The sequence below is a fragment of the Neolamprologus multifasciatus genome, chromosome 22 (assembly GCF_963576455.1).
Source record: "Neolamprologus multifasciatus chromosome 22, fNeoMul1.2, whole genome shotgun sequence".
Classification (NCBI taxonomy): Eukaryota; Metazoa; Chordata; class Actinopteri; order Cichliformes; family Cichlidae; genus Neolamprologus; species Neolamprologus multifasciatus.
Window position 1 is genome coordinate 13,649,743 of NC_140459.1, and position 23,723 is coordinate 13,673,465.

General features: G+C 39.9%; 2 protein-coding genes and 2 long non-coding RNA genes across 4 annotated transcripts in view; 1 reads left to right on the top strand and 3 right to left on the bottom strand.

Annotated features, from left to right (window-relative positions):
- Positions 1-601: 601 nt before the first annotated feature.
- The window catches only part of LOC146493110 (uncharacterized), a 36,262-nt gene continuing 13,140 nt past the window's right edge, over positions 602-23,723 (bottom strand). Inside the window, exon 2 of the long non-coding RNA XR_014872096.1 lies at positions 602-744. This is a non-coding gene — a long non-coding RNA (uncharacterized LOC146493110). The remainder of the gene's footprint in view (positions 745-23,723) is intronic.
- LOC146493111 (uncharacterized) lies at positions 729-11,369 on the top strand. The gene is made up of 2 exons (XR_014872097.1): positions 729-2,149; positions 2,817-11,369. It is a non-coding gene; the product is annotated as an uncharacterized LOC146493111 (long non-coding RNA).
- Positions 13,162-15,221, bottom strand: LOC146493112 (ictacalcin-like). The gene is made up of 3 exons (XM_085149556.1): positions 15,090-15,221; positions 13,683-13,828; positions 13,162-13,469 (listed from the first exon to the last, which is right to left on the bottom strand). The coding sequence occupies exons 2-3, from the start codon at positions 13,818-13,820 to the stop codon at positions 13,326-13,328; spliced, it is 282 nt and encodes a 93-aa protein (XP_085005682.1). The 5' UTR covers positions 13,821-13,828; positions 15,090-15,221; the 3' UTR covers positions 13,162-13,325.
- On the bottom strand, positions 20,655-22,210 carry LOC146493113 (protein S100-A10-like). The gene is made up of 3 exons (XM_085149555.1): positions 22,077-22,210; positions 21,032-21,181; positions 20,655-20,919 (listed from the first exon to the last, which is right to left on the bottom strand). The coding sequence occupies exons 2-3, from the start codon at positions 21,158-21,160 to the stop codon at positions 20,758-20,760; spliced, it is 291 nt and encodes a 96-aa protein (XP_085005681.1). The 5' UTR covers positions 21,161-21,181; positions 22,077-22,210; the 3' UTR covers positions 20,655-20,757.

The window sequence follows — 23,723 nt, forward strand, 5'->3', positions numbered from 1 at the left end:
TAATCACTCTCTGATTTGATAGAATAGATCTTAGATTAGCGCTTTCTTTCTTTTTTTGAGGGGAAATCTTCAGAGACTTCTCTTCGTGCATTCTTCTCTGTGTTGTTTGGCTACAGGGTAGAAGAAGCAGGCTTAGAATGTATAGGAATCATAACTTCATTGGTTCCAATATAGGATTCATGTTTTATAATTGACTTGTTTTTCAGCTGATCATCTTGCCAAATAAAGAAACAGCATAAGCAGTGTTGTCAGTAAATCCAAAGAATAGCACAAAATGTGTGTATTGCCAAAGTTTCCAGTACCATATTTGTTATTTTTTTCTGTAACAAGCTGTTTTAGCTTCCTTGCACCTTTGAGCCTATATTCTTATGACTGGCTGCCCAATTTATTACATTTACTGGGACTATTTGTGCATACCCTTAACTCATTATTTGAAAGTTCAGTTTATTGTTGCATCTGTTATTGTAAAAGTAAATATCCATCAGAGAGGAGGCAGGGAACACCCTGGCTAGGTTCAAATGTAAATATGTGAAAGGAAATAAGGAAAGCCCCACATACAGCACAGTATCTGGAAATAAAAACTGAAGGGATGTCACTAATGTGTTGTTTATATTTTTTTATTACAATAGAAATATAGATTAAAAACAGTCTTATCTTTTATTCATTAATTTTTCTTTTTCATACGTCCTTCAAAACTGTGAGTCTTCCTCACTGTCCCTCCTGAAAGCCTTTGTTGATTCCTCCCTTGCCCTCTGACGCCAGAGTCTGCACCATCCTGGCACTTTTCTGTAGAGTATCGCCGTCGTGGTGTAGTACCAGAAGGAGCGTCCAGAGGTGGGATCAGAGGAGGACTGGCTGCTGCACGCTGGGGCTGGCAGCGATTGGACAAAGTGAGTGGAAGCAGCGCTGTGATTGACAGGTTGGAAATGGACACCGTGTACGTGCTGCGGGTGAGAGGCTGCAACAAGGTGGGCTACGGAGAGTACAGTGAGGAGGTGTACCTGCACACCCCGCCTGCACCAGGTGAGGGTACACACCGAGCTTCTTAGTTGTCCTTATTAACAACTGAACAGGAAGACTTTGTCACAGTGTAAACACACCCAAACAACATGGCTGTTTGAGGAAAAAAACAAACAAACCAGAAACATGTCAAACTAGTTTGACGTGAGGTTGTTTGCATGCATGTCACAGATTATCGTGGGAAAGCAACCACACCTTGAAACTGGACTACAACCAGTTTTATACCATATATATTTTTGGGAGTCAATGTTTTATTTATAAGATCTTATCTGCCGACTCAACATTTACCCCAATTAATAATCATGACTATGACACCAAGCAATTGCATCCCAGTTTAAAGTGCAGTGACTTTCAGGCATTGCTTCAAAAAGGTTCAGATGGTTTCCTGCATAAAGGTTTTTGAATTTTCTGCACAGGCGGCCTCTGTAAGCACTGTGACTTTGTCAGAATTATCACCTTATGATTGTATCTCTCTTTCACCAAGCTAACTGATAATAAACATGCTGTGTATAAACACTGTTGTGTAAAAGTATTCGCCCTATCTGTCTTAGTTTTCTTCATATGTCACACTTACATGTTTGAGATCATCAAACCAATTTTAGTATTAGACGAAGATAATGCAAATACAAAAAGCATGTTTTTGTATGATGATTTAAAGTTCTTAAATGATGATTTCAATTATTAGCGAGGGGGAGAAAAAGCTATCCAAGCCTACCCGGCCATATGTGAACAAATAATTGACCCCTGTTACGCCCCAGTCTAGGGGAACAAGAACATAACATAAGAGTTGAAAAGGATTGACCCCGCCCTGGTCCCCAAAACCATACACAGAGGGAAAAACTACGGTGGCCCTGAGGGGCCAAACGGACTGCAACTTCAGAAAACACTTGCAAAAAGAAAAATGCTGCAAAAAGAAAAACACTTGCAAAAAGAAAAATGCTGCAAAAAGAAAAACACTTGCAAAAAGAAAAAAGCTGCAAAAGCACACACAACACAACAGAAATGTTTCTGGGGAGACAATAACCAGACGGACCAGTTGCACGAACCAAAACATGCTAACAAGTGCACTTGGACTGGGTGACACTTCAAAGAAGTGGAAGCGGAGCGGCCAAAGAGTAAACTTTCAAAAGTAAGTTCTGAATATTATGTCACTTATTTATGTGCAAATGTTTAATAATAAAGAACATTAAAACATTACTGTTGGCCACATGTCGGCAAAGTTATGTGACATTAGCGATGTTTGTACTTTCAGCGTTTAGCGTTGTTTTAAAGCCTTTACTTTAAAATATACGCCGTTCAATAGTCGACCTTAATCTTACAGAGAATGTGATGATTTTGTGGATAATTAAAGTCAGTCATATATCCACAAACACAACAAGCTGAAAGTCAGTGATGCTGCTCGGTTTGCAGTCCTGAATATCACGGCACAAGCAGGATTCACTGCACTGTTAATGTTAGCTATGTTATATTGCTGCCTCTGTTCGGTGGTGTCGAGCCAAACGGACTTTAATGTGCGTTTGAACGAGCTGACGGCTCACTCGTTAAGCTGAAAGAAAGATGCTTTAATCACAGGAGTCACACATGTGTCCACTGTACCATCTGGGAACTCTTCTTGTTTAGCACTCGTAATAACACAAACAAAATCCTCCTCCTCTTGTGCTGTTTTGTAGCAGTGTATACACCTGAGACTGTCACCTGTCTGTCTGTCCTGCACTCTCTCTTTTTCTTTCTCTCTGATTGTGTAATAAAAATATGAGCATGTATTTATAAGTTACACTTGTGTTTGAATCCTGCAGCTTATCACACATTTGATTTCCATGTGTGACAACTGCAAGTGTCCAGAGTGAGGACAAACTGAGGGACCCACTGCTGCACATCATCTGTGAGGCTTTGCACCCCTGATGATCCTCCAGGACAAACTCAGCAGTGTGTGAGGAAGAGGAGGAGGAAGAGCCAGCAGCAGCTGATAGATGGAGAGAATAGACAGACTGTTCCCTGTTTGTGAAGGACTGCTAGAAAGGTTTAGAATAACTAATTGTCTGTCCTGAATCAGTCTTATTAGGTAATTTTCAAATAATTTGATCATTCCAGTGTTTTCAGTGTGGGAGAAAGTACTCAGGGCCTTCAAGTTACACACTATGAAAGGCAGCAACAAGTTTAATGTTCAGAAACCTAAAGTATGTATCAGCAGCAGAATGGAGCTAAAAATAAATGTTTGTTTCAGTTCTATGAAGCTTTGAGTATTTTGGATCAGTAGTACTGCTGTGTTTGTTGCATCATATTGCTGTAATTGTTTATATGCTTTATATATTCTGAGGTAAGTTGATCTATAGTGTTACATCATATTCTATAATGATGTTATGTGTTTGTATACTGTCTGGCCAGTTTAACCCATTTAGCAGAAGTCAGCCTGTTTAAGGCTCTGATATCTATTCTGTATGACTTAAAGCAGTTATGACATGGTCTGATTTTCTCACCCAATAAAGGAATATTTAATATATCAGTCTACTCTTCATTCTATCAGAAACAGTTATCACAGCTCGTACATTTGCTTCTTCCACACATATATAAGCATTGAGCCAAATTTAGTAATGCCAACATATTAAAAGAACAATATTTGTCTCTTATATATAATACATCTATATATACACTGTCACAGATACTTGTCTTTAAGTGAAGATTTAAGGTGATAGGAAATATAAATAAATGCAACTTGAATCTTTACTGAAGCTCAGTGTTTGGCACAGAGTTCATGTTCACTGCTGTAATAACTAATAATGATTAATATAATATTGGCCATATTATATTTACATTACCAAAGTGAGATGACTTTAGTCTCATGAACAACATTAGCTAATTGTTATTTACTAGCTAATCTTAAATGACTGTTCAGTACAGAAATGAAGCCCAACAATCATGTTTTACAGTCCTGTGGTCTCAGCCTCAGATACTTATCAAATCACACAAAGCTCATGTAGAAACAAATGTACAAAATGTGTTCTCCTTCATTTCTGTCAAACAAAGCTGTATGAAACGTTTCCAGCTGTTAGTATCATGATTGCTAGGCAACCTGGGCAGCGCTACGGAGGCTAGACCGTCCCATCTCACAAGCCTACAAGCCCCGCACTTCCGGCCGCAGCGATCTTTGAGTACGAGGCCCCTGAGGACCGTTAAGGCTGCGTACTTTAAGGCTGCAGACCCTGAATTGAGAAACAGTCCCTGAATTGGGATACAGCCATACATACATGTTTTGGTTCGTGCAACTGGTCCGTCCCGTTATTGTCTCCCCAGAAACATTTCCGTTGTCTTTTTTCCTATTTCCGTTGTGCTTTGTGTGCTTTTGCAGCGTTTTTCTTTTTGCAGCATTTTTCTTTTTGCAAGTGTTTTTCTTTTTGCAGCGTTTTTCTTTTTGCAGCATTTTTCTTTTTGCCAACTAAACTTTCAAATAATGAGTTAAGGGTATGCACAAATAGTCCCAGTAAATGTAATAAATTGGGCAGCCAGTCATAAGAATATAGGCTGAAAGGTGCAAGGGAGCTAAAACAGCTTGTTACAGAAAAAAATAACAAATATGGTACTGGAAATGTTGACAATACACACATTTTGTGCTATTCTTTGGATTTACTGACAACACTGCTTATGCTGTTTCTTTATTTGGCAAGATGATCAGCTGAAAAACAAGTCAATTATAAAACATGAATCCTATATTGGAACCAATGAAGTTATGATTCCTATACATTCTAAGCCTGCTTCTTCTACCCTGAAGCAAAACAACACAGAGAAGAATGCACGAAGAGAAGTCTCTGAAGATTTCCCCTCAAAAAAAGAAAGAAAGCGCTAATCTAAGATCTATTCTATCAAATCAGAGAGTGATTACTCAACGTAAACAAAAGGGAAACCTGTTATGAGTCTGGCAAGAAGCCTGCACAAAACAGGGCTGATCTGTTTCTTTCAGCAGTTCCTGCGTGAACGCCATGAGCCCAGTGTGTTCCAACAAGCCACGTCTCTCCGCCAATTGAGCAGCCAGTGCCTCGTCTCGTTTTTCTTTTTGCAGCATTTTTCTTTTTGCAAGCGTTTTTCTTTTTGCAAGCGTTTTTCTTTTTGCAGCATTTTTCTTTTTGCAAGTGTTTTTCTTTTTGCAGTGTTTTTCTTTTTGCAGCATTTTTCTTTTTGCAAGTGTTTTCTGAAGTTGCAGTCCGTTTGGCCTCTCAGGGCCACCGTAGTTTTTCCCTCTGTGTATAGTTTTGGGGACCAGGGCAGGGTCAATCCTTTTCAACTCTTATGTTATGTTCTTGTTCCCCTAGACTGGGGCGTAACAGGGGGCAATTATTTGTTCACACATGGCCGGGTAGGCTTGGATAGCTTTTTCTCCCCCTCGCTAATAATTGAAATCATCATTTAAGAACTTTAAATCATCATACAAAAACGTGCTTTTTGTATTTGCATTATCTTCGTCTAATACTAAAATTAGTTTGATGATCTCAAACATGTAAGTGTGACATATGAAGAAAACTAAGACAGATGGGGCGAATACTTTTACACAACAGTGTTTATACACAGCATGTTTATTATCAGTTAGCTTGGTGAAAGAGAGATACAATCATAAGGTGATAATTCTGACAAAGTCACAGTGCTTACAGAGGCCGCCTGTGCAGAAAATTCAAAAACCTTTATGCAGGAAACCATCTGAACCTTTTTGAAGCAATGCCTGAAAGTCACTGCACTTTAAACTGGGATGCAATTGCTTGGTGTCATAGTCATGATTATTAATTGGGGTAAATGTTGAGTCGGCAGATAAGATCTTATAAATAAAACATTGACTCCCAAAAATATATATGGTATAAAACTGGTTGTAGTCCAGTTTCAAGGTGTGGTTGCTTTCCCACGACAATCTGTGACTTGTATGCAAACAACCTCACGTCAAACTAGTTTGACATGTTTCTGGTTTGTTTGTTTTTTCCTCAAACAGCCATGTTGTTTGGGTGTGTTTACACTGTGACAAAGTCTTCCTGTTCAGTTGTTAATAAGGACAACTAAGAAGTTCTGTGTGTACCCACACCTGGTGCAGGTGGGGTGTGCAGGTACACCTCCTCACTGTACTCTCCATAGCCCGCCTTGTTGCAGCCTCTCACCCGCAGCACGTACACGCTGTCCATTTCCAACCTGTCAATCAGCGCTGCTTCCACTCACTTCGTCCAATCGCTGCCAGCCCCAGCGTGCAGCAGCCAGTCCTCCTCTGATCCCACCTCTGGACGCTCCTCCTGGTACTACACCACGACGGCGATACTCTACAGAAAAGTGCCAGAATGGTGCAGACTCTGGCGTCAGAGGGCAAGGAAGGAATCAACAAAGGCTTTCAGGAGGGACAGTGAGGAAGACTCACAGTTTTGAAGGACGTATGAAAAAGAAAAATTAATGAATAAAAGATAAGACTGTTTTTAATCTATATTTCTATTGTAATAAAAAAAAACTAAACAACACATTAGTGACATCCCTTCAGTTTTTATTTCCAGATACTGTGCTGTATGTGGGGCTTTCCTTATTTCCTTTCACATATTTACATTTGAACCTAGCCAGGGTGTTCCCTGCCTCCTCTCTGATGGATATTTACTTTTACAATAACAGATGCAACAATAAACTGAACTTTCAAATAATGAGTTAAGGATATGCACAAATAGTCCCAGTAAATGTAATAAAATAGGCAGCCAGTCATAAGAATGTAGGCCCAAAGGTGCAAGGGAGCTAAAACAGCTTGTTACAGAAAGAAAATAACAAAGGGGCTTATTATTATATAAATAAGACTCATGCAAAGCAACTCCAAGAATAAAAATATGGTACTGGAACCTTTGACAATACACACATTTTGTGCTATTCTTTGGATTTACTGACAACACTGCTTATGCTGTTTCTTTATTTGGGAAGATGATCAGCTGAAAAACAGGTCAATTATAAAACATGAATCCTATATTGGAACCAATGAAGTTATGATTCCTATACATTCTAAGCCTGCTTCCTCTACCCTGAAGCCAAACAACACAGAGAAGAATGCACGAGGAGAAGTCTCTGAAGAGTTCCCCTCAAAAAAAAGAAAGAAAGAAAGCGCTAATCTAAGATCTATTCTATCAAATCAGAGAGTGATTACTCAACGTAAACAAAAGGGAAACCTGTTATGAGTCTGGCAAGAAGCCTGCACAAAACAGGGCTGATCTGTTTCTTTCAGCAGTTCCTGTGTGAATGCCATGAGCCCAGCGTGTTCCAACAAGCCACGTCTCTCCGCCAATTGAGCAGCCAGTGCCTCGCCTCGTTTCTGCCGTGCCCCCTCCAGAGCCTGGGTGAGCGAAGCATGACGCTCAGCGAGAGCGGCCATCAAATCCCTGATGCTCTGAGCCAGCTGCTCTCTGGCCGACACGCTGTTTACCTGGTGAGGAAAAAGCACAAAGACAAGTTTGGAGAACTAACACCAGGCTTCTGCTGGTACATTCTTAAAACGGTCCAAAAAGCTTTGAGAAAAGACACATTTTTGGAGTTATATAGGTTTGTAATTATATGATTAGGGATGATTAGGGATGTGATTGCTGTGCTTCGCATGGCAATCACACTTTCTATATAATGCAGTGCAATATAACTACACTCAGTTTACCACTTATTTAACAACATATATAATTAATACTCATAAACCCTCAGCAAAGCATGTCTTGTTAAAAAGTGTAAGAAAAGACTTCATGTCTGCTGCCTCCTCTCTGATGGATATTTACTTTTACAATAACAGATGCAACAATAAACTGAACTTTCAAATAATGAGTTAAGGATATGCACAAATAATCCCAGTAAATGTAATAAAATAGGCAGCCAGTCATAAGAATGTAGGCCCAAAGGTGCAAGGGAGCTAAAACAGCTTGTTACAGAAAGAAAATAACAAAGGGGCTTAGTATTATATAAATAAGACTCATGCAAAGCAACTCCAAGAATAAAAATATGGTACTGGAACCTTTGACAATACACACATTTTGTGCTATTCTTTGGATTTACTGACAACACTGCTTATGCTGTTTCTTTATTTGGGAAGATGATCAGCTGAAAATCAGGTCAATTATAAAACATGAATCCTATATTGGAACCAATGAAGTTATGATTCCTATACATTCTAAGCCTGCTTCCTCTACCCTGAAGCCAAACAACACAGAGAAGAATGCACGAAGAGAAGTCTCTGAAGATTTCCCCTCAAAAAAAAAAGAAAGAAAGAAAGAAAGCGCTAATCTAAGATCTATTCTATCAAATCAGAGAGTGATTACTCAACGTAAACAAAAAGGAAACCTGTTATGAGTCTGGCAAGAAGCCTGCACAAAACAGGGCTGATCTGTTTCTTTCAACAGTTCCTGCGTGATAGTGATGGGATTTCCGGCTCTTTTTAGAGATCCGGCTCTTTCGGTTCGGGTCACTAAAAAGAACCGGCTCTTTTGGCTCCGAACCGGCCCTTCGGGTTGTTTTGTTGCTTTAATTAATTTATTATTAACAATAATATAAAATTATGCACAAAAGGAATTACTAACGTAAAAAAAGTGGTTTTATTTATATATGTTTATATATAAATATATGTGGTGGCCCCTAGAGACAAAACACGTACAAACTCCAAAACACATTTCTAGCATGAACTGAACTTCCAAAGCAGAGCTACTAGATCACTTAAATTACACAATTGAAAGCATGTGTGTATTGCTTGTGTATTTATACACAGGCACTTATATATATTCAAATAATTTTAAAAAAAGTTCATTTACCTGTTACTACCACACACCAAATCCGGTCATTGGTACTTGCTGGCTTGTGTAGCCACTAGGTAACAAAAGCTCAACACTGCGCCCAGCATCCTGGAGCATTTCTGTTGTGTTTTGTACGTGTTTTAGGTTTTTCCGTGCTTCTGAGTTTTTACGTGCTTCGGAGTTTGTACGTGCTTCGGAGTTTGTACGTGCTTCGGAGTTTGTACGTGTTTTTACGTGTTTTGGAGTTTGTACGTGATTTGAAGTTTGTATGAGCTTTGTCTCTAGGGGCCACCGTAAATATACTTTTATTTATTCACTCCACATAAAATGTAATAAATAAATCATATAATACAAAAATCAACTATTCACATTTCAAATTTTAACTATTTAAATTTTCAGCTTTTTCCTTTTACAAATTTAAAGTGAAACAACACAAAACACTGCAAACCACAACACAATTAAATATAAATTAAAATAGGAAAACAAAAAGAAGATGCATATTCTCTGTCATGTGGGCCCGCATGAATAAACTTTCTGAATCCTTTATCATCTGCAACCGAAAATAGTTGTGGATGATTACTATACCTTTCTAATGTGACGTTGTTGCCCCTGGCTCTCTTTCTCTCTCTCTCCCTTCAGCTCTGTTCCTGTGCTACTGAGTGTAACTACCGCCCCTCCCCCCTCTGCCCAGCTTAAAGCACAAGGCTCGCGTGCGGAGTGAAGCGGGAAAAAAGTGCGAGAGAGAGGCTGAGAGAAAGAAAAAAAAAAAAAAACAGGTGACGGCTCGCGATAAGGAGCCGGCTGGCGTCGTTCACGTCAAAGAGTCGGCTCTAAGAGCCATTTCGTTCGCGAACGACCCATCACTAGAAGCATGCCTATGGAAAAAGTGCGCCGACACAGTGCAATGCGCTTTATAGGTGTTATCGTGTACTTTTCCAGTCAGGTGTTTCCCTTTTCCCATTCTTCCCTGTACTTTTGCAGCCTTTTTTTCTTTCTCTGAGAGGAACAAACATTGCTGGTCTAATGCTGGGCTTACACTGTGCGATTTGTGGCCCATTTTGAGCCGATTTTTGAGTCATGCGACAAATTGCCGCTCACACTGCTCACGCGCAAACACGTAAACGTCGGTGAAAAAGACGGAACAGCACGGCTGTGCAGCGTGTGATCTGGACACAAGCGATGGAGGCACAACTTGTAGAACGTTGGAAAGCTCATCCGAGCCTTTTCGATGTGGCATGACCAAATTATCACGACCACAACAACCGTGAAAATAGTTGGATTTACATTGCTGCTCAATCACAGCTACCTGATCAGTGTTTTTCATTAGCAATTTAGCAAAGTTGATGGTGGTGTGTGTCTGTGTGAGTGAAAGACAGAGAGGGAGAGCAAGCGACAGATTTTCTGTTATAACCTTCATTTTATGGACGCACAGTGTGAGCACTCAGGTCGCATCAGAGCATCGGGTCGTATAGTGTGAGACCCTGCATCGTGACCTACGAACTTATAACCCATGCGAGCCAATCGTGCAGTTTGAAAATCGCACAGTGTTTGCCCAGCTTCGGGTGCACTGTCGTCTGAGACTTGCACCGCAGTGTCGGCGTTTGTTTCCCTGTTGGCCATGCTTTTTGTTGTGGTCATCTGTTGTCTTCCGGTATTTTCTCCGCAAGCGACCTTTCCTCAACCAATGAGATGAGCGGTAATCTGAATTGTCATACTCGAATTGTCATAAGTGTGCTGTCAGCTCATTGGTCACAAAGCAGGAGCGGGGCTGGGAATTATGTTTTCAAACAAAGCGTTAATTACATTAAAACTTATAGACTACTTTTGATTCTCACTGTATTACGGGACAAAGTGCGTCCCTTTTCAGCTCAATACGGGACGTGTACTTTTGTTTCTAAATACGGGACGATTCCGTTTTTTAAGGGACGGTTGGCAACCCTATTTGTGGTGCTAAATTGCGAAGCTTTTTATGTTTAGGGAAACGGGGTGGTCATGGCGGCACGTATAGTTTCAATCACTCGCCAAAGAGCAGTAATCTGCTGTCACTCAAAAACACAATGTCCAATCTCTCCCAAACGTCACAGGCATGAGTCGAGAGTCAAGCTCAGAAATGTTTAAAAAAGCGATTTGTCAGTAATGTTTAGAGCGCCACCTAGTGGGACGACTATAATCATCATTGAATGAGATGAAATTTTAGCTCGTGGTTCTACGCATGAATTCCATCAATGTGACATCAGATTGGACGTGATGGGTGGAGGTGTTGGGCGTGGCTCGATGCGCTGGGGTGCGAGGGCCCTCATAACGCTGCTTGCAGCTTTATATTTATATTTATATTTATATTGTATTGCCTCCTGCAGGTCAGGCTGCACATGTGAATTTGTCACTGTTTTTTCCTCCTTCTCCTTTTCGTTACGTTTTTCTCCTAAGTTGGTTTTAGAGTAGGGTCACCTTTTAAAATGGATTTTTTTATGCTGGGTTTGTTTTTATTTCTACTGGGCTGGTGGAATATTAGTCGGGCAATGTGCAATCCCTGAGCTGGGCTCTTACCTTAGGGGAATTAGGTCTTTTAGAGGTGCTCCATGTGGATTTGCGGTGAATAAGTTTTATTAAGAGTGATTTTAGTGCCACCAATTATTGCCTGAACTAAAACACTTAGTGCATGCGATAAGTGTTCTGTTGGGCTCGTATTTATTTGGGGTGGATTTGTTTCTTTTAAAGCAGCGAACATCTGGGACTGCTGGGGGAGAGCAAGCCCTGGGGTGATGAGTAAAGATGAGTAGGCCAAAATTCCTCCACAGCAATGCAAGAAACCGATGAAGTCATACTAAATAGATAAAGTGATTACTTCAAGTTATTGCTGCTAAATGTGGTTTTACAAATACTGAATCATGGGTTTGTATATACAGCAGTGCAACACACACTATGCAACTATGCAACAAAAGCTATGAAATAAACAGGAATGCTATATTATGCCCCAAGTATTAATTCATTCTCAGTCTTACAGGAGTTACTTAAATGTTACACATGCAATGTGTCATGTGCAGTCATGTGCTGTATGTCCATGTCCTTTATGTTTTTCTAGGACAATACAGCACATACAACAATGATAAAAACAATGATAAAATGATAAAAAAAAAAAAAAAACCTTTGGTATGACCACCTTTATTCTTTGGCATATTAGGGAAGCTTTCTAGTCAATTCTTTAAGTAGTCTTCAGGATTAGCTCTCCAGGTCTCTTTAATGACATTAAAAACATTTTGTGTGTTGTTTTTCTTTTTGGAGAATAACTAGCGACCAAGGCAGCGTAGCTAATTCAAACAATCAAAAAAGTACAGCGGTTAAAATAAGTGTTGAACACGTCACCATTTTTCTAACATATTTCTAAAGGTGTTATTGATGTGAAATTCTCACCAGATGTCAGTAACAACTGATCACATCCACACATGAAATGTTTCTTCATGCATTCAATACTTTCTCCCTGTGTCATTTCTGAATATTACACATATCTTAATTCATTGTGTGATTTTTTGTTGTTGTTGCGCATGTGGACTGAATGGGTTGTTACCAACATCTGGTGGGCAGAAAAACGCCTTTAGAAATATATTTACTTAGAAAACCGGGGATGTGCTCTGTACTTATTTTACCTGCTGTGTCTCTGTAAAGTTATTGCAGACTACGTTGAAACCTGAGTTAAAGCTAGAATATGTGACTTCAAACTACAATTACAGGGTAATGGAGTTGGCTAAAATGTAACATAATAGCAGCACAAGCAGAAACGTGTCATAAAGTCAATAAACTGATTCAACAATGGCCATGGGTATCGTAACATCACTGTAGGCCTTCAGACTATTAAAGCTTCAGAAGGAAAAAAAAACCCTAAAAAACAAATCTAAAGTTTTCTGAGACCCCAAATGATTCAAGGTTTGGGGCTCAAATGAGTTGCTAGTATTAAAGTAACTTCATGCAACATGTGTTTTGCCAAACTGAAACCCAGAGTGTGTTAAATTTAAGGATGTTTTGCTTAAGAAGTTCACTTTTTATTAGTGAGATCAGGCTTGTGTCCTTGCTTCTTTCAAAAGTTTCTTCAGTGCAACTTCAAAAAGCCTGCTCTGGTAGATATTTTCAGTTCTGCATCTCTGTTAGCGTTGGTGACATCCTTCCTGTCAGAACTTGCAGTGGTATTGCTCCTTTCCTGAAGTCACTTCAGGAAACTTAGAAGATACTTCAGCTGCAAAGCATGAACTCTGCTGATAGAAACATTTTGTTTTATGAGGGAAACATTCTTGTTATCATAAGCCTTTCAAAGATTCTGCAATTGCTCAGTACTGGAACAAATAGTTCTCCCAGTTAATGTAAGAATGCACAAAATGCAACTCTAGTCTTTCAGAGAGAAAAAAAAGGTTTATTTCATTTTGGATTTCAGTATAAGTTTGACTTCATCGTCATATATTTGTGTTTATATCTTCTTCAAAACAGCTGTCAAGGGACACTTCCTGTCACCGAACGGCAGCTCTCTCAGTTGGCCCCAAGGTGGCGCTCGGATCCTTATTTTTTGGAGACGAAGTACTCGTGGCACATCTCAGTGAGGCAGCAGACCATCCTGACAAACTCACCAAAATCCACACTGTTGCTCTTGTCTCTGTCCAGATCATTAAAGATGCGGTCTATTGCTGCCTTGTCATTGGCTTTCTGCAGTGGAGAAAAGTGTTAGCTTGAATTTAGACACTAAGTGATCATAAAACAAAGAACTGCTCAGCCTACTTCTGCTCAAATAGTTACGCAAACCACAGTGGAAAATCTGTGTATTTTCCACTCTCTCAAAGTAAAAGTTCTGCATCAGTATGCCAGTGTTTTCAGGCAACCTACTGGGTGTGAGATAGAGGGAGGATAGAGACCACTTACGCAAAGCATTTCTCCAAACTCATTTTGAAGAAGATCCTTCAGCTCTTCCTTGCTTAGAGTGTTTTTGTCTCCCTCCTTGCCAGAGTATTTATCAAAGGTGCTGATGAGCAGGGCCATAGCCTTCTGGATGTCAGACATGATTAGGGCTAGTTTAGGGAGACAGAAGGAAAACAAAATGTTACGTCTGAGACTGCAGTGGTATTTGTTTATGCAGGAAATCCAAACTGATTAAAGAAAGATGCCTCCTCTGAATAACGTTTACACATAATTCTGCTATGACTCATTATCTGGTGCAGATTAGGCTGAATCACGTGGTATTGTGGTCAAATGTAGGATCCTAACAAAGGACATCATTGATATTTGGAACACAAGGAATTATTTAGAAGTAAACGAGGGGAAAAAAGGGGAATAGGCAGGGCCTGTTTGGTAAAACCAGAGTGAAAGAGATTGAGTCGTTTAACCCTGTGAGGTCCATTTTAGGTTTGCCTAAAATAATGATGCAGTGAAGCTCCTTTCAGTTACTTTTGAACCACTTCTACAAATTACATTGCTAATATATTTAAATTCTGGAATTATATATGTAAACATGCAGTAAAACATGTGCATGTGCAAGTGCATACTGGAGGTCATAGCAGAAAACAGTGGCTGATATTACTGTTTGTCTTTGCCTAGGTTTCTCTGGGTTCTCAGTGGAGCTTGATAAAAATAAACTCAAGATTTCCACCTGGGCCCCACCACTCTTATTTCCCTTTTCAGCGGTCTCTAATGTAGCGTCTCTGCCAAGTGACACAGGACATTGTTATGGCAACAGCAGAAGGAGATAAGGACGCAGGTTACAGCTTAATTAAAGTCCCCAAAGCAACATCAGATGTCTGTTCTTCTAACATAGTATATCTAAATTATGCGTTCTTTCCACTTGACTGTATAAACCCAAGAGATTTGCTAGTGGTTATGTTGTGAGTCATACAGTGCTTTCCCCTCTTTAGGGAACACTAAGCTGAGGAAACTTTGGCATCAGAGAGTTTGGAAACAGACGGGAGTTACAAGGAAAGAGAGCACAAAATCTCATTCCTTAATTAGGTTGCAGTTAAAGGTGAGAATCGAGGGGTGCTGCTAAGCAAAAAAAAAAAGACCTTTAATGCATCCGTAATGAGTTTCCAAACAAGTTAGTGGGATTCAGACAAAATGAGCTCAGTCTTTTGCAGCATCAAGTTTCATAAGTTCATAAGTTCATCAATACTTTTCTGCTAATGCTTAATGTGCATTCATATAAAACTAACTGTAGTGAGCATTGCTGGATTAAAACAAACAAACAAGCAAAAAAGAAAACCCAGAAAAAGTTTCCAGAGTGAGTAAATAAAAGCAGATAATAAACAAAAAAAAGCACTTGTAGGATTTTCTACTCACCAGTGCTGAGGTTTAAGACAATTGGAGGCTACTGTTGATCTTGGTAGAGCTGTTGTGATGAACCAATGGGTGGCAAAGATGCTTTATACATCACCACACCCAGTATCCCTCCCCCTCCCTCTAGAATGCTCCTTTCATCTCCAACCACTCCCCCTTCCTTCATTTTTTAAAACATATTCTTTAACAAACACGACACTCGTGTGCTGTTACAGTGAATGTTTGCATTTGAGGATTTGGAGAATTCTAAAAACTTGCAGCATGTTTTACAAAATGTTTCTGACGTTATGATCTCAGAACTGCTTTTGAATCTGGAATTGCTGCAGAACAAAAGACAATAAAATATGAAATGTAAAGTTTGGGGTGCTGTGTCTTTAAGAGAACAATTAAAGTAAATTAAATAAATAATGGTCATGTAACAGTCTTACAAAATACCCTTTTTGCAGTGATGGATTCAAGACTATAAAAATGTTATGTTTATTGTTGATTTACAGTTTTTTATTTCACCCATTTGATTGACTTTATGTGACTATATTTTGGGGAAACCCTATGAGCAGCATTTTCTGGCATCTCTCTTCGAGGCTTTTTCAGATGAAAGGAGGGAAGCAGCATTTACATGTGAACTGAATCGAGTTTTGTGCTCCATTTGAAGGTCACTTTTGTTAATTCTGTAAAAGAAAGTCCACAATTTGGTTCATACATTTCATTCCGTCATAAACGAGTCTCTTGTGACTTTTGGTGGTGGAGTCATGGGACAAATGTTTGATCTGCTTTTAGAGATTTTAGAAGTAATTGTGCCCCGAATAAGAAACTTTGATCTTTACAAGATTTCATACATGATTTTGGAGCATTTGTGCTATTATGTAAATGCCGTTTTTCTACAAAAGCATTAAAATTCTTTTTGACTTTTCTAACAGGATGACCAAACGCACTTCCTCTTTTTAAAAACTTACCGCTTGGCACAATAGGAATAAAGAGATGAACAGTTACGTATGTTTTAAGCAAAACGTGCATCGCAGGAACCTTTAATTGTACCAGCTAATTTCTGGTGTGTTTCTTTTGTATGTAATTAAAAAGTTTCTTTTTTTTATTGACTTGTTTGAGATGCACATTATGTTAAAGTAAAAACACGGGGACAGTGACTCACTAGCACTGATTGTTATGGTTGTGAGTGGATCCACTCTTCTTTACAATTTTGCAGAGAGGCTGTGACTCATAGTCATGTCCCCAAAACCAAAGTCACAGAGTCCAAAAAAAAAAAGAAAAGAAAAGAAGGAAGAAAAGAAAAAAAATCTGCACTGTGGCAACTCTGTTTGCATGTTTGTTCCTCCCTGTCCGTGTGGCCTGTTGCATAACTTTGAATTAGATGTTTCTGGCATTGGTCTGGGCATTGTTTAGTCCTGTAATTAACAACTTCAAAGCGCAGCTGAAAGCAGATGATAGGTTAGAATTCACTGTCACCATCATTCACAGCATTTTTAAACATTGTGCCATCCTTCTTCACTGTGTGGAAATCGTGAGTCACACATCTTCCTGTCGCCTTTTTCTCGATCTTATTCACTCACATTTACCAAATAATGGAGGGAGTATCCATGGTCACCACATCCTGTGTCATATCCAGCTGTGATACACACAAAACTGTTTGTTCAGTACAACTGGAGTGGATTTAATCACACTCACTCAGACCAACTTTTAGCACTATAATTACAGATATGTGCCATCTAGTGGTTACAAACAGACATTTTTAGTGTCCAGCTCCAGCCATGTGTGCTGTAATATAAGTTGTTTCTTCAGAAAGACATACATCATGCAAATGCTGCATAGTGAATGTCACCCTAGAACCTTGTAGCTAGGATTATAGAAATAATGAAGTCATGCATCTACAAGTACCCGTGGAGGGAAACTATTTGGAGGTATGCAGCAGAAACAGTTTAAGATACAAATCACAGGAAATGACTGGAGGAAGTATTCAAGAGGTTTATTAAGGTAACACTAATAATAGAAAAAAAAAGACCTCAACAGAACTGCACTAAAAGATGCTCTAAAATTATGTACGCATATGTGCATCTATCATCTTCATTGTATCAGCTGAAGTATCAAAAGTAAAAACTGAAGTGAAAGGCTACAAGACATGCATAATATTATCATTCATATGTCATGACTTTAGCTGGAGGGAGTAAATTAATGTTTCCATGTATTGATGTTCAAGGCCTTTACAGCTAGTCTGGTTGTTGTTCACTCAATTAATAGGTTTAGTGCCTCATTTGTAAAACACTCATCTTCATGCACTAAATTTCTTGTAACATAAAAAAAACTGCATACAACACTGCGCTAAAAAACCTTGCCTTATAAACAAGGTTTTTTTAAGGTGGGTGAAAACTTGCAAATTCTTCAAAACATACTTAACTAGAAGTACATGGTTAGATTTAACCACTGTCTCATGTTTGCAGTTTGCATGTATACACCTAAACCTTTAGGTCATAGGCTCTTTATGTCACGGTCTGGCTGGCAGACCATGGGGATATGGGGGAATGAGGACCCAAAACGCATGGTTCTGCGATGCAAACAGTGCACTTTATTTACAGTGAAGGCTGTAAACACAATAACTCCCTGTTGCTCCCTTGAATCCCGTGTGTGTGTGCTCCCCGCTGTTGTGTTCTCGCACACCCTGTGTGTGCTGCCGTTCTGGTCCACTCTTCCACCTGGGGGGAAAACCACAAAAACAGCCATCAACACCAACCCCAGCAGGCATACACGAACTGCACCGTCGTACGCTGAGACACACTAACTTGGGTAGACAACTCAATGATCCCACGCCGGTGGGAGCTCCAACACTCTCCTAAGTAGCTCCCCCGACGAGCCCTGATCACCAACAGGTGTGTGGCAGGAACTTCAGGTGTGGCCAGTCCTCCTGCAGGGCCACACCCATCAGGCCTGCATGCGGCTGTTCTCCATCCTCCAGCCACACATGTACACACCCACACCCTGCCTATACATATAATGAGTGGAACACAGACTAACACAGCATTGTGCAGAAAGACACACACATCACCAAATAATAACAACAATAATAATAATAATCATAATAATAATAACAACAACAGTCAAAACTGCTCACGGACCCCCGAGTCCTCCAGAGCCGGGTCCGTGACACTTTATTTTGGTAACCTGTTTTGGTGTCAACTTCTGTCAGTTCAACTGGTTCAAAGCACCCTCTCTGTGTGTCTATCAATAAAAGAACAGAAGAGAAGTGAAACAGCAGAATCAGGTTATAAAATACACATTTTGGGGCGATCGTGGCTCAAGAGTTGGGAGTTTGCCTTGTAATTGGAAGGTTGCCGGTTCGAGCCCCGCCTTGGACAGTTTCGGTCATTGTGTCCTTGGGCAAGACACTTCACCCGTTGCCTACTGGTGGTGGTCAGAGGGCCCGGTGGCGCCAGTGTCCGGCAGCCTCGCCTCTGTCAGTGTGCCCCAGGGTGGCTGTGGCTACAATGTAGCTTGTCATCACCAGTGTGTGAATGGGTGGATGACTGGATGTGTAAAGCGCTTTGGGGTCCTTAGGGACTAGTAAAGCGCTATATAAATACAGGCCATTTACCCTTTTTATATAGCAGCAACAACATTGAAACCACTGACAGGTGAAATGTATTGACCCTGCCTTTTCAATATAACGTTCTACCCCCTCTTCTGCCTTCACTCCCTGAAGGCAGAAGAGGGGGTAGAACTCCAAAACCCAGATTGCAATTTGAACAAGCTTGATTCATCGAAGCCCAGCCCTGCTGTGGATACTTTGTGTCCTGTGGGCTGCAGGGCTGGGCTTCGATGAATCAAGCAGGACACAAAGTTTCCTCTCCCAAACACGCAGGTCCAATGGGACAGAGCTGTGTTGGCAGCTTGAGTAGGACCTACAAAACAATAAGCAGGTGATATTAATGTTGTGGATAAAGTGCCAAGTATAGGTTTTAAACTGTGGAATTTAAATGTCTACTGGTTTCAAACGCTCACATTTGAACACTGGGGATAAAAAAAAAAACATACAACTAAATGTAACTGTGAATTGAATCAGTATCAGGATCACAATAGTTATTTCCCATGGCAACATCTGCATGCAAACTGGACGTTGGGGATGGTTGGTATGTTTTGGACATTAATGTTATTGTTTAACAAGTTTCCACAGAGAGGGGCTTTTTTTTTTTTGGTGTGTCCAAGATGGGCGTGGCATGCCACAGTGAATATTTGGTACTCCCCGAACTCACACCACAGAACGCCCATGCCAGGAATGACTTGAGCAACTTTAAAACCAAAAGCATGCAGGATTATTTCAGTGAGAAAAATGTTGCGACAAATTTCATTATATATTAGATAATTATATTAGACATTACTACATAATATTAGAAAGTCTGTGTTAGAAAACTAGACATGACACATACAGTGGTGTCACCGATCAGCGTCTGGTAAGATCGAAGAGTAATTCATCTAGACAAATGATGATTTTCTTTTCTTTTAGGCAACATGATAAACATATAGCCTGCAGGAGGCACTAAATACAAGGAAATTCACTGAAAAAGCAGCAGTCTCGGAATCTCAGCTGTGAGTCACATGGGCGTGGTGCTTCTGTAAACCAAGTGGTGCAAACTTTAGCTACACACACACACACACACACACACACACACACACACACACACACACACACACACTTAAGACTCATCACATAGTCACATAGCAACTTCAGTGTTTCCCCAGTATCCATGAACACTGACAAACCAGTAGTTAAGCCCTGCCCAAAGCGGTGTTTGCCAAGAGCTCAAGAAGACCTCTTCCTCCTGGGTTTAGCCTTTCAGGCAGGCTTTTCTCAGGCAGTAAAAGCTTTGATGACTTCACTGGGATCGGCAGGCCATCATAGTAAACAGTGGCTCACAGTCTATCTGCACATCTACCAAAAGCAGATGTGATTGCTGGAGCATGCCTGAGAGGTAGGGCTGCCTGGAAGACTTCGTTTTAGAGCAAAGATATTTGTTCTGTTCAGTAAGAATAATGAGAGACGGGTGGTGAAGGGGTTATCTTGTTCTTCTCTCTCTTTCTCTGGTGTTATTCAACTTTCACCAGACATGAAACACGGTGGGATTTTTGTGATCTGCACAAGAACAGCGATGTGCTGTTCTTGTGAGTCAGTTGAGGGCTTGCAAAATACAAATCGAACTGACTAGGCAATGTTATCACCCGTTTTATTCATTTGTTGCAACATCCTCTGAGAGTTTATGCCTCACTGAGAGAGGTGTGTTCATGCCTACAACATTCAGCAGATTCCTCAGAGCAGTGATAAAGCAGGGACTTTGTCAGGGAGGGAGTGGCTCATCTGCCCTTTAACACTCGGGGAAACATAAAGTACTTACTCAGTTACAAAGCCAACAGAGAAAGCTGTCTGGATTAAGCTTTACCAGCTTCTCAAATGGAAATGGTTCTGGTGCTTGCTTAAAAAAAACACATGTATAAAAAGTTGAAGGGGATTTATCGGCAAATCTGTCTAACTTAAAGATTAGATAGTTAGGAAACACAAGACACAAGAGGTTTAAAATGATTCAGCCCTTTTAATGAACAAAACTTTACAAAAAAAGCAAAAGAAAACAAAAAGCAATGCTTTTTGGTCGCTTCTCTTCCACTGTTGTACTTCCTACTTCTTTCCAGCCTTTTTCATTTCCAGCTGATAGCACTGCTCACAGGCAACAGACAGTCCAACAACCAGAGAAACAAACTCCTCAAAGTTCACAAGACCATCACCGTTGGCGTCCAAGTCTTTCATGATCTTGTCTACAGCAGCAGGATCTTTTTGACACTGTGTTTAAAAAAAGGGTGTGTGAGGATACATCAGCAACAGTGAGATTGGATTACAGTGTGTAAATGATGCGCAGTGTGATTGTACAATTTACGTTTTGGTCTCATCTCACCTTAAGGAAGCTGGAAAGCTCAGCCTCCATTAGCTGTCTGAGGTTTTGCCGGGTGAGCGAACCGTCCTTGGCATAACGGTGGAACACCTTGATGAGTCCTTCCATGCAGTTTTCCAGTTCTGAAGGCATGTTTGCTGGAATGTGTTTAGACTGAAAAACAATGTTCAAAAAATGTTGACTATGACAACTGATAGCAAGTCAGTTTAACTTCAGCTGACATTTTCCAAACAAGTCCATAGAAAGCATTTATGAAAGCTGCTTTGGTTGAGATGCTGTTAAACTCATCCATTATTGATGGAACTGACACATTTGGGTCTTTGTTTTACTTCCCACTGATGAGTGATGCTCGTGGGAAGACAGTAAAGGTATGTCACAGTAAACCACTGTGCAAAATACAGAAAATCTCAACATTTGAGTTACTGTCTTTGTAGCTGTAAGAGTTAAAAGAAAGGAGAAGTAGGAGGGAGGGTGTGTTATGTGTGCGCAAGAGAATGGAAAATGTGAACAACGTTAGACCCAAAATGGTGGGATTCAATGTGAGATAGGACACTGCAGGAACAAGCACACGTGTGTACATGCCCACAGTCCAACCACACCCTTACAAAGGCTTATACTGACTATATGGAGACCTAGTTAACGGTCTTAAATGTGAATCAGAGCTTAATGTAAAAATGTTAATTATATATTTTATTAATAAAAATAATCATAACACTGGATAAACAATTAAAGTGTAATTAATGTGAAAGATTGAAAACAAGAGAAAGAAACAAGATAAACTAAAAGTTGGAGCCTAACTTAGTTAACAGCAGAGGAAATACACGGACCCGTTAGATACCGTTAGAAATTCACAGAGAGGGAGCTTCAGTAAATACAAAGCAGTGACTGGGAGCGGATGGATTAAAGTAGGTTAAACAGTATGAAACACTATTCTCACACCCAGAGGGTCCTAGCTGTATGTCTGTATGTTTTAGCAACTAAAGTTTATATTTGAAAAAAAAATCGTGGCAAAGCCACACCTGTAGGACAAGAGCAGAAAGTTTCTTACCGTACAGTTGCTGGGACGTGGTCAGCAGAAGAGGTGCAAATGTTCAGACGTCTGCAACGAGCAACAGAGATTTTATAGTCAGGCGCCGCCCTGGCTGTGCGCACTGACTCACACTGTGGCTCTGCAGACGCTGGACTCTCTGAACAGTTAATACACTGGAAAGGTTAGTAATAGGAGAGTAAATATATTAGTACGACTTTAGCTTAAGTTCAGTCATCTGATTTAAAAACAAGGAAAACGTTACCGTTGCTGCTAAAGGCCGTTTTTCTGGAATTTAAGATAAAGTTTCATTAAAGTTTAGGCCACCGGTTTAACAGACCCTCCGCCCCTCTCCACCGCCCACCTCCCACACGCACGCTCTACTTTTCTGTGTTAATCTCTCATAATAAACACACCGTAGGTTTAAGGGATTTTAAAAAGTATTTACTGTAATTTCGAAAATCTGTAATAAGACTTACTGATACCTAAAGAAGAGCCAATCAGCAGCATTCTGCTGAGTACAAGATCAATTCTGCAAACTAGAGCTATCATCCACAACAGAGGCAATCCAGCCAGTGTGGCTTCAAGGACTGTTTTGTCTCACATTATCTGCATTTATATTCTTATCATAACCTGAACCTTTACTCCTATTATCCTGACATGCGTTTTATATCAAAGATGGACGACAGATAGCTAGATGGATACAGTGTGCCACAATGTGGTGAAAACAGGGTATTGCAAATGTCACGCTTTGCAGCCCAGTGTTAAAGCTGTATTTGAGTAACAACTCGATCCGTTCTGTCTTTTTTTTTTTTTTTTTTTTTTTTTAGAGGTTTGTGTCTCATTTTACTAACAAAGGAGAAAAAGAACATAATTGAACATAAAAATCACCAAAATACCTCATTGCAATTTTTCCTGCACTCAACTTTTGTTATTTTAATCTATTTGATCACGCTATGTATCAATGCTAGGTATTTTTCTTGCTGTTATCCAAAAATACATAATTTTAACTAAAAGAGCTACAAGTACAGTACTTGACTAACTCTCATTTTCAAAACTCTGGAAATCTGGACTGACGAGCTATTATTGTCAGTCCAGATTTCCAGAGTTTTGTTTCTTGGTTAAAGCAGTTCTCTTATTATTATCAGACTCCTTTAGTAGTGATTTCTTGAATCAGTTTTACCAATGTAGTCATATGTCCGGTCTGCTACTCACGGAAGCATTGATGTGGGCTGTAAACTGAGTTTCCATCAAACTGAAAACATGTCAGACCACAATGAAATATTCCTCACCAGCAGAGGGAACTCTTGAGCATCTATTCCCATGTCTGTCACAATTATCAAAGTTTCCTCATTCCACTACTGTAACCTTCAATGTTGTATAAGCTTTTCCAAATAAAGAAAGCTTTGTGTTTTGAAGACTTATCCTTGTTCATTTATTGATTTATTTTCTTAAAGATAATAGCACCTCAAGGCCATTTGCTGCACACTGAGACTACCTGGTTACTACTAATGGTAATAAACAATTTAGAGGGCAACTAATTTATTGCCTTCTAGTGTCTGATGAAGCGTACCTATTAACTGAAGACCATTTAAAATGCTTGTTCAGATAAAGAGACAGTAAATTTCTTTTAATCTCCAATTTTTCTGAAAACGTGAACATTTCCAG

What these genes read in the sequence shown, in the direction of transcription:
- LOC146493112 (XM_085149556.1), bottom strand. Translation starts at nt 13,820, where the DNA reads ATGTCTGACATCCAGAAGGCTATGGCCCTGCTCATCAGCACCTTTGAT. An exon ending in AGTTTGGAGAAATGCTTTGC is followed by an intron (nt 13,470 to 13,682) that starts GTAAGTGGTCTC and finishes TCTCCACTGCAG; the next exon opens with AAAGCCAATGACAAGGCAGC.
- LOC146493113 (XM_085149555.1), bottom strand. Translation starts at nt 21,160, where the DNA reads ATGCCTTCAGAACTGGAAAACTGCATGGAAGGACTCATCAAGGTGTTC. An exon ending in AGCTTTCCAGCTTCCTTAAG is followed by an intron (nt 20,920 to 21,031) that starts GTGAGATGAGAC and finishes TTTTAAACACAG; the next exon opens with TGTCAAAAAGATCCTGCTGC.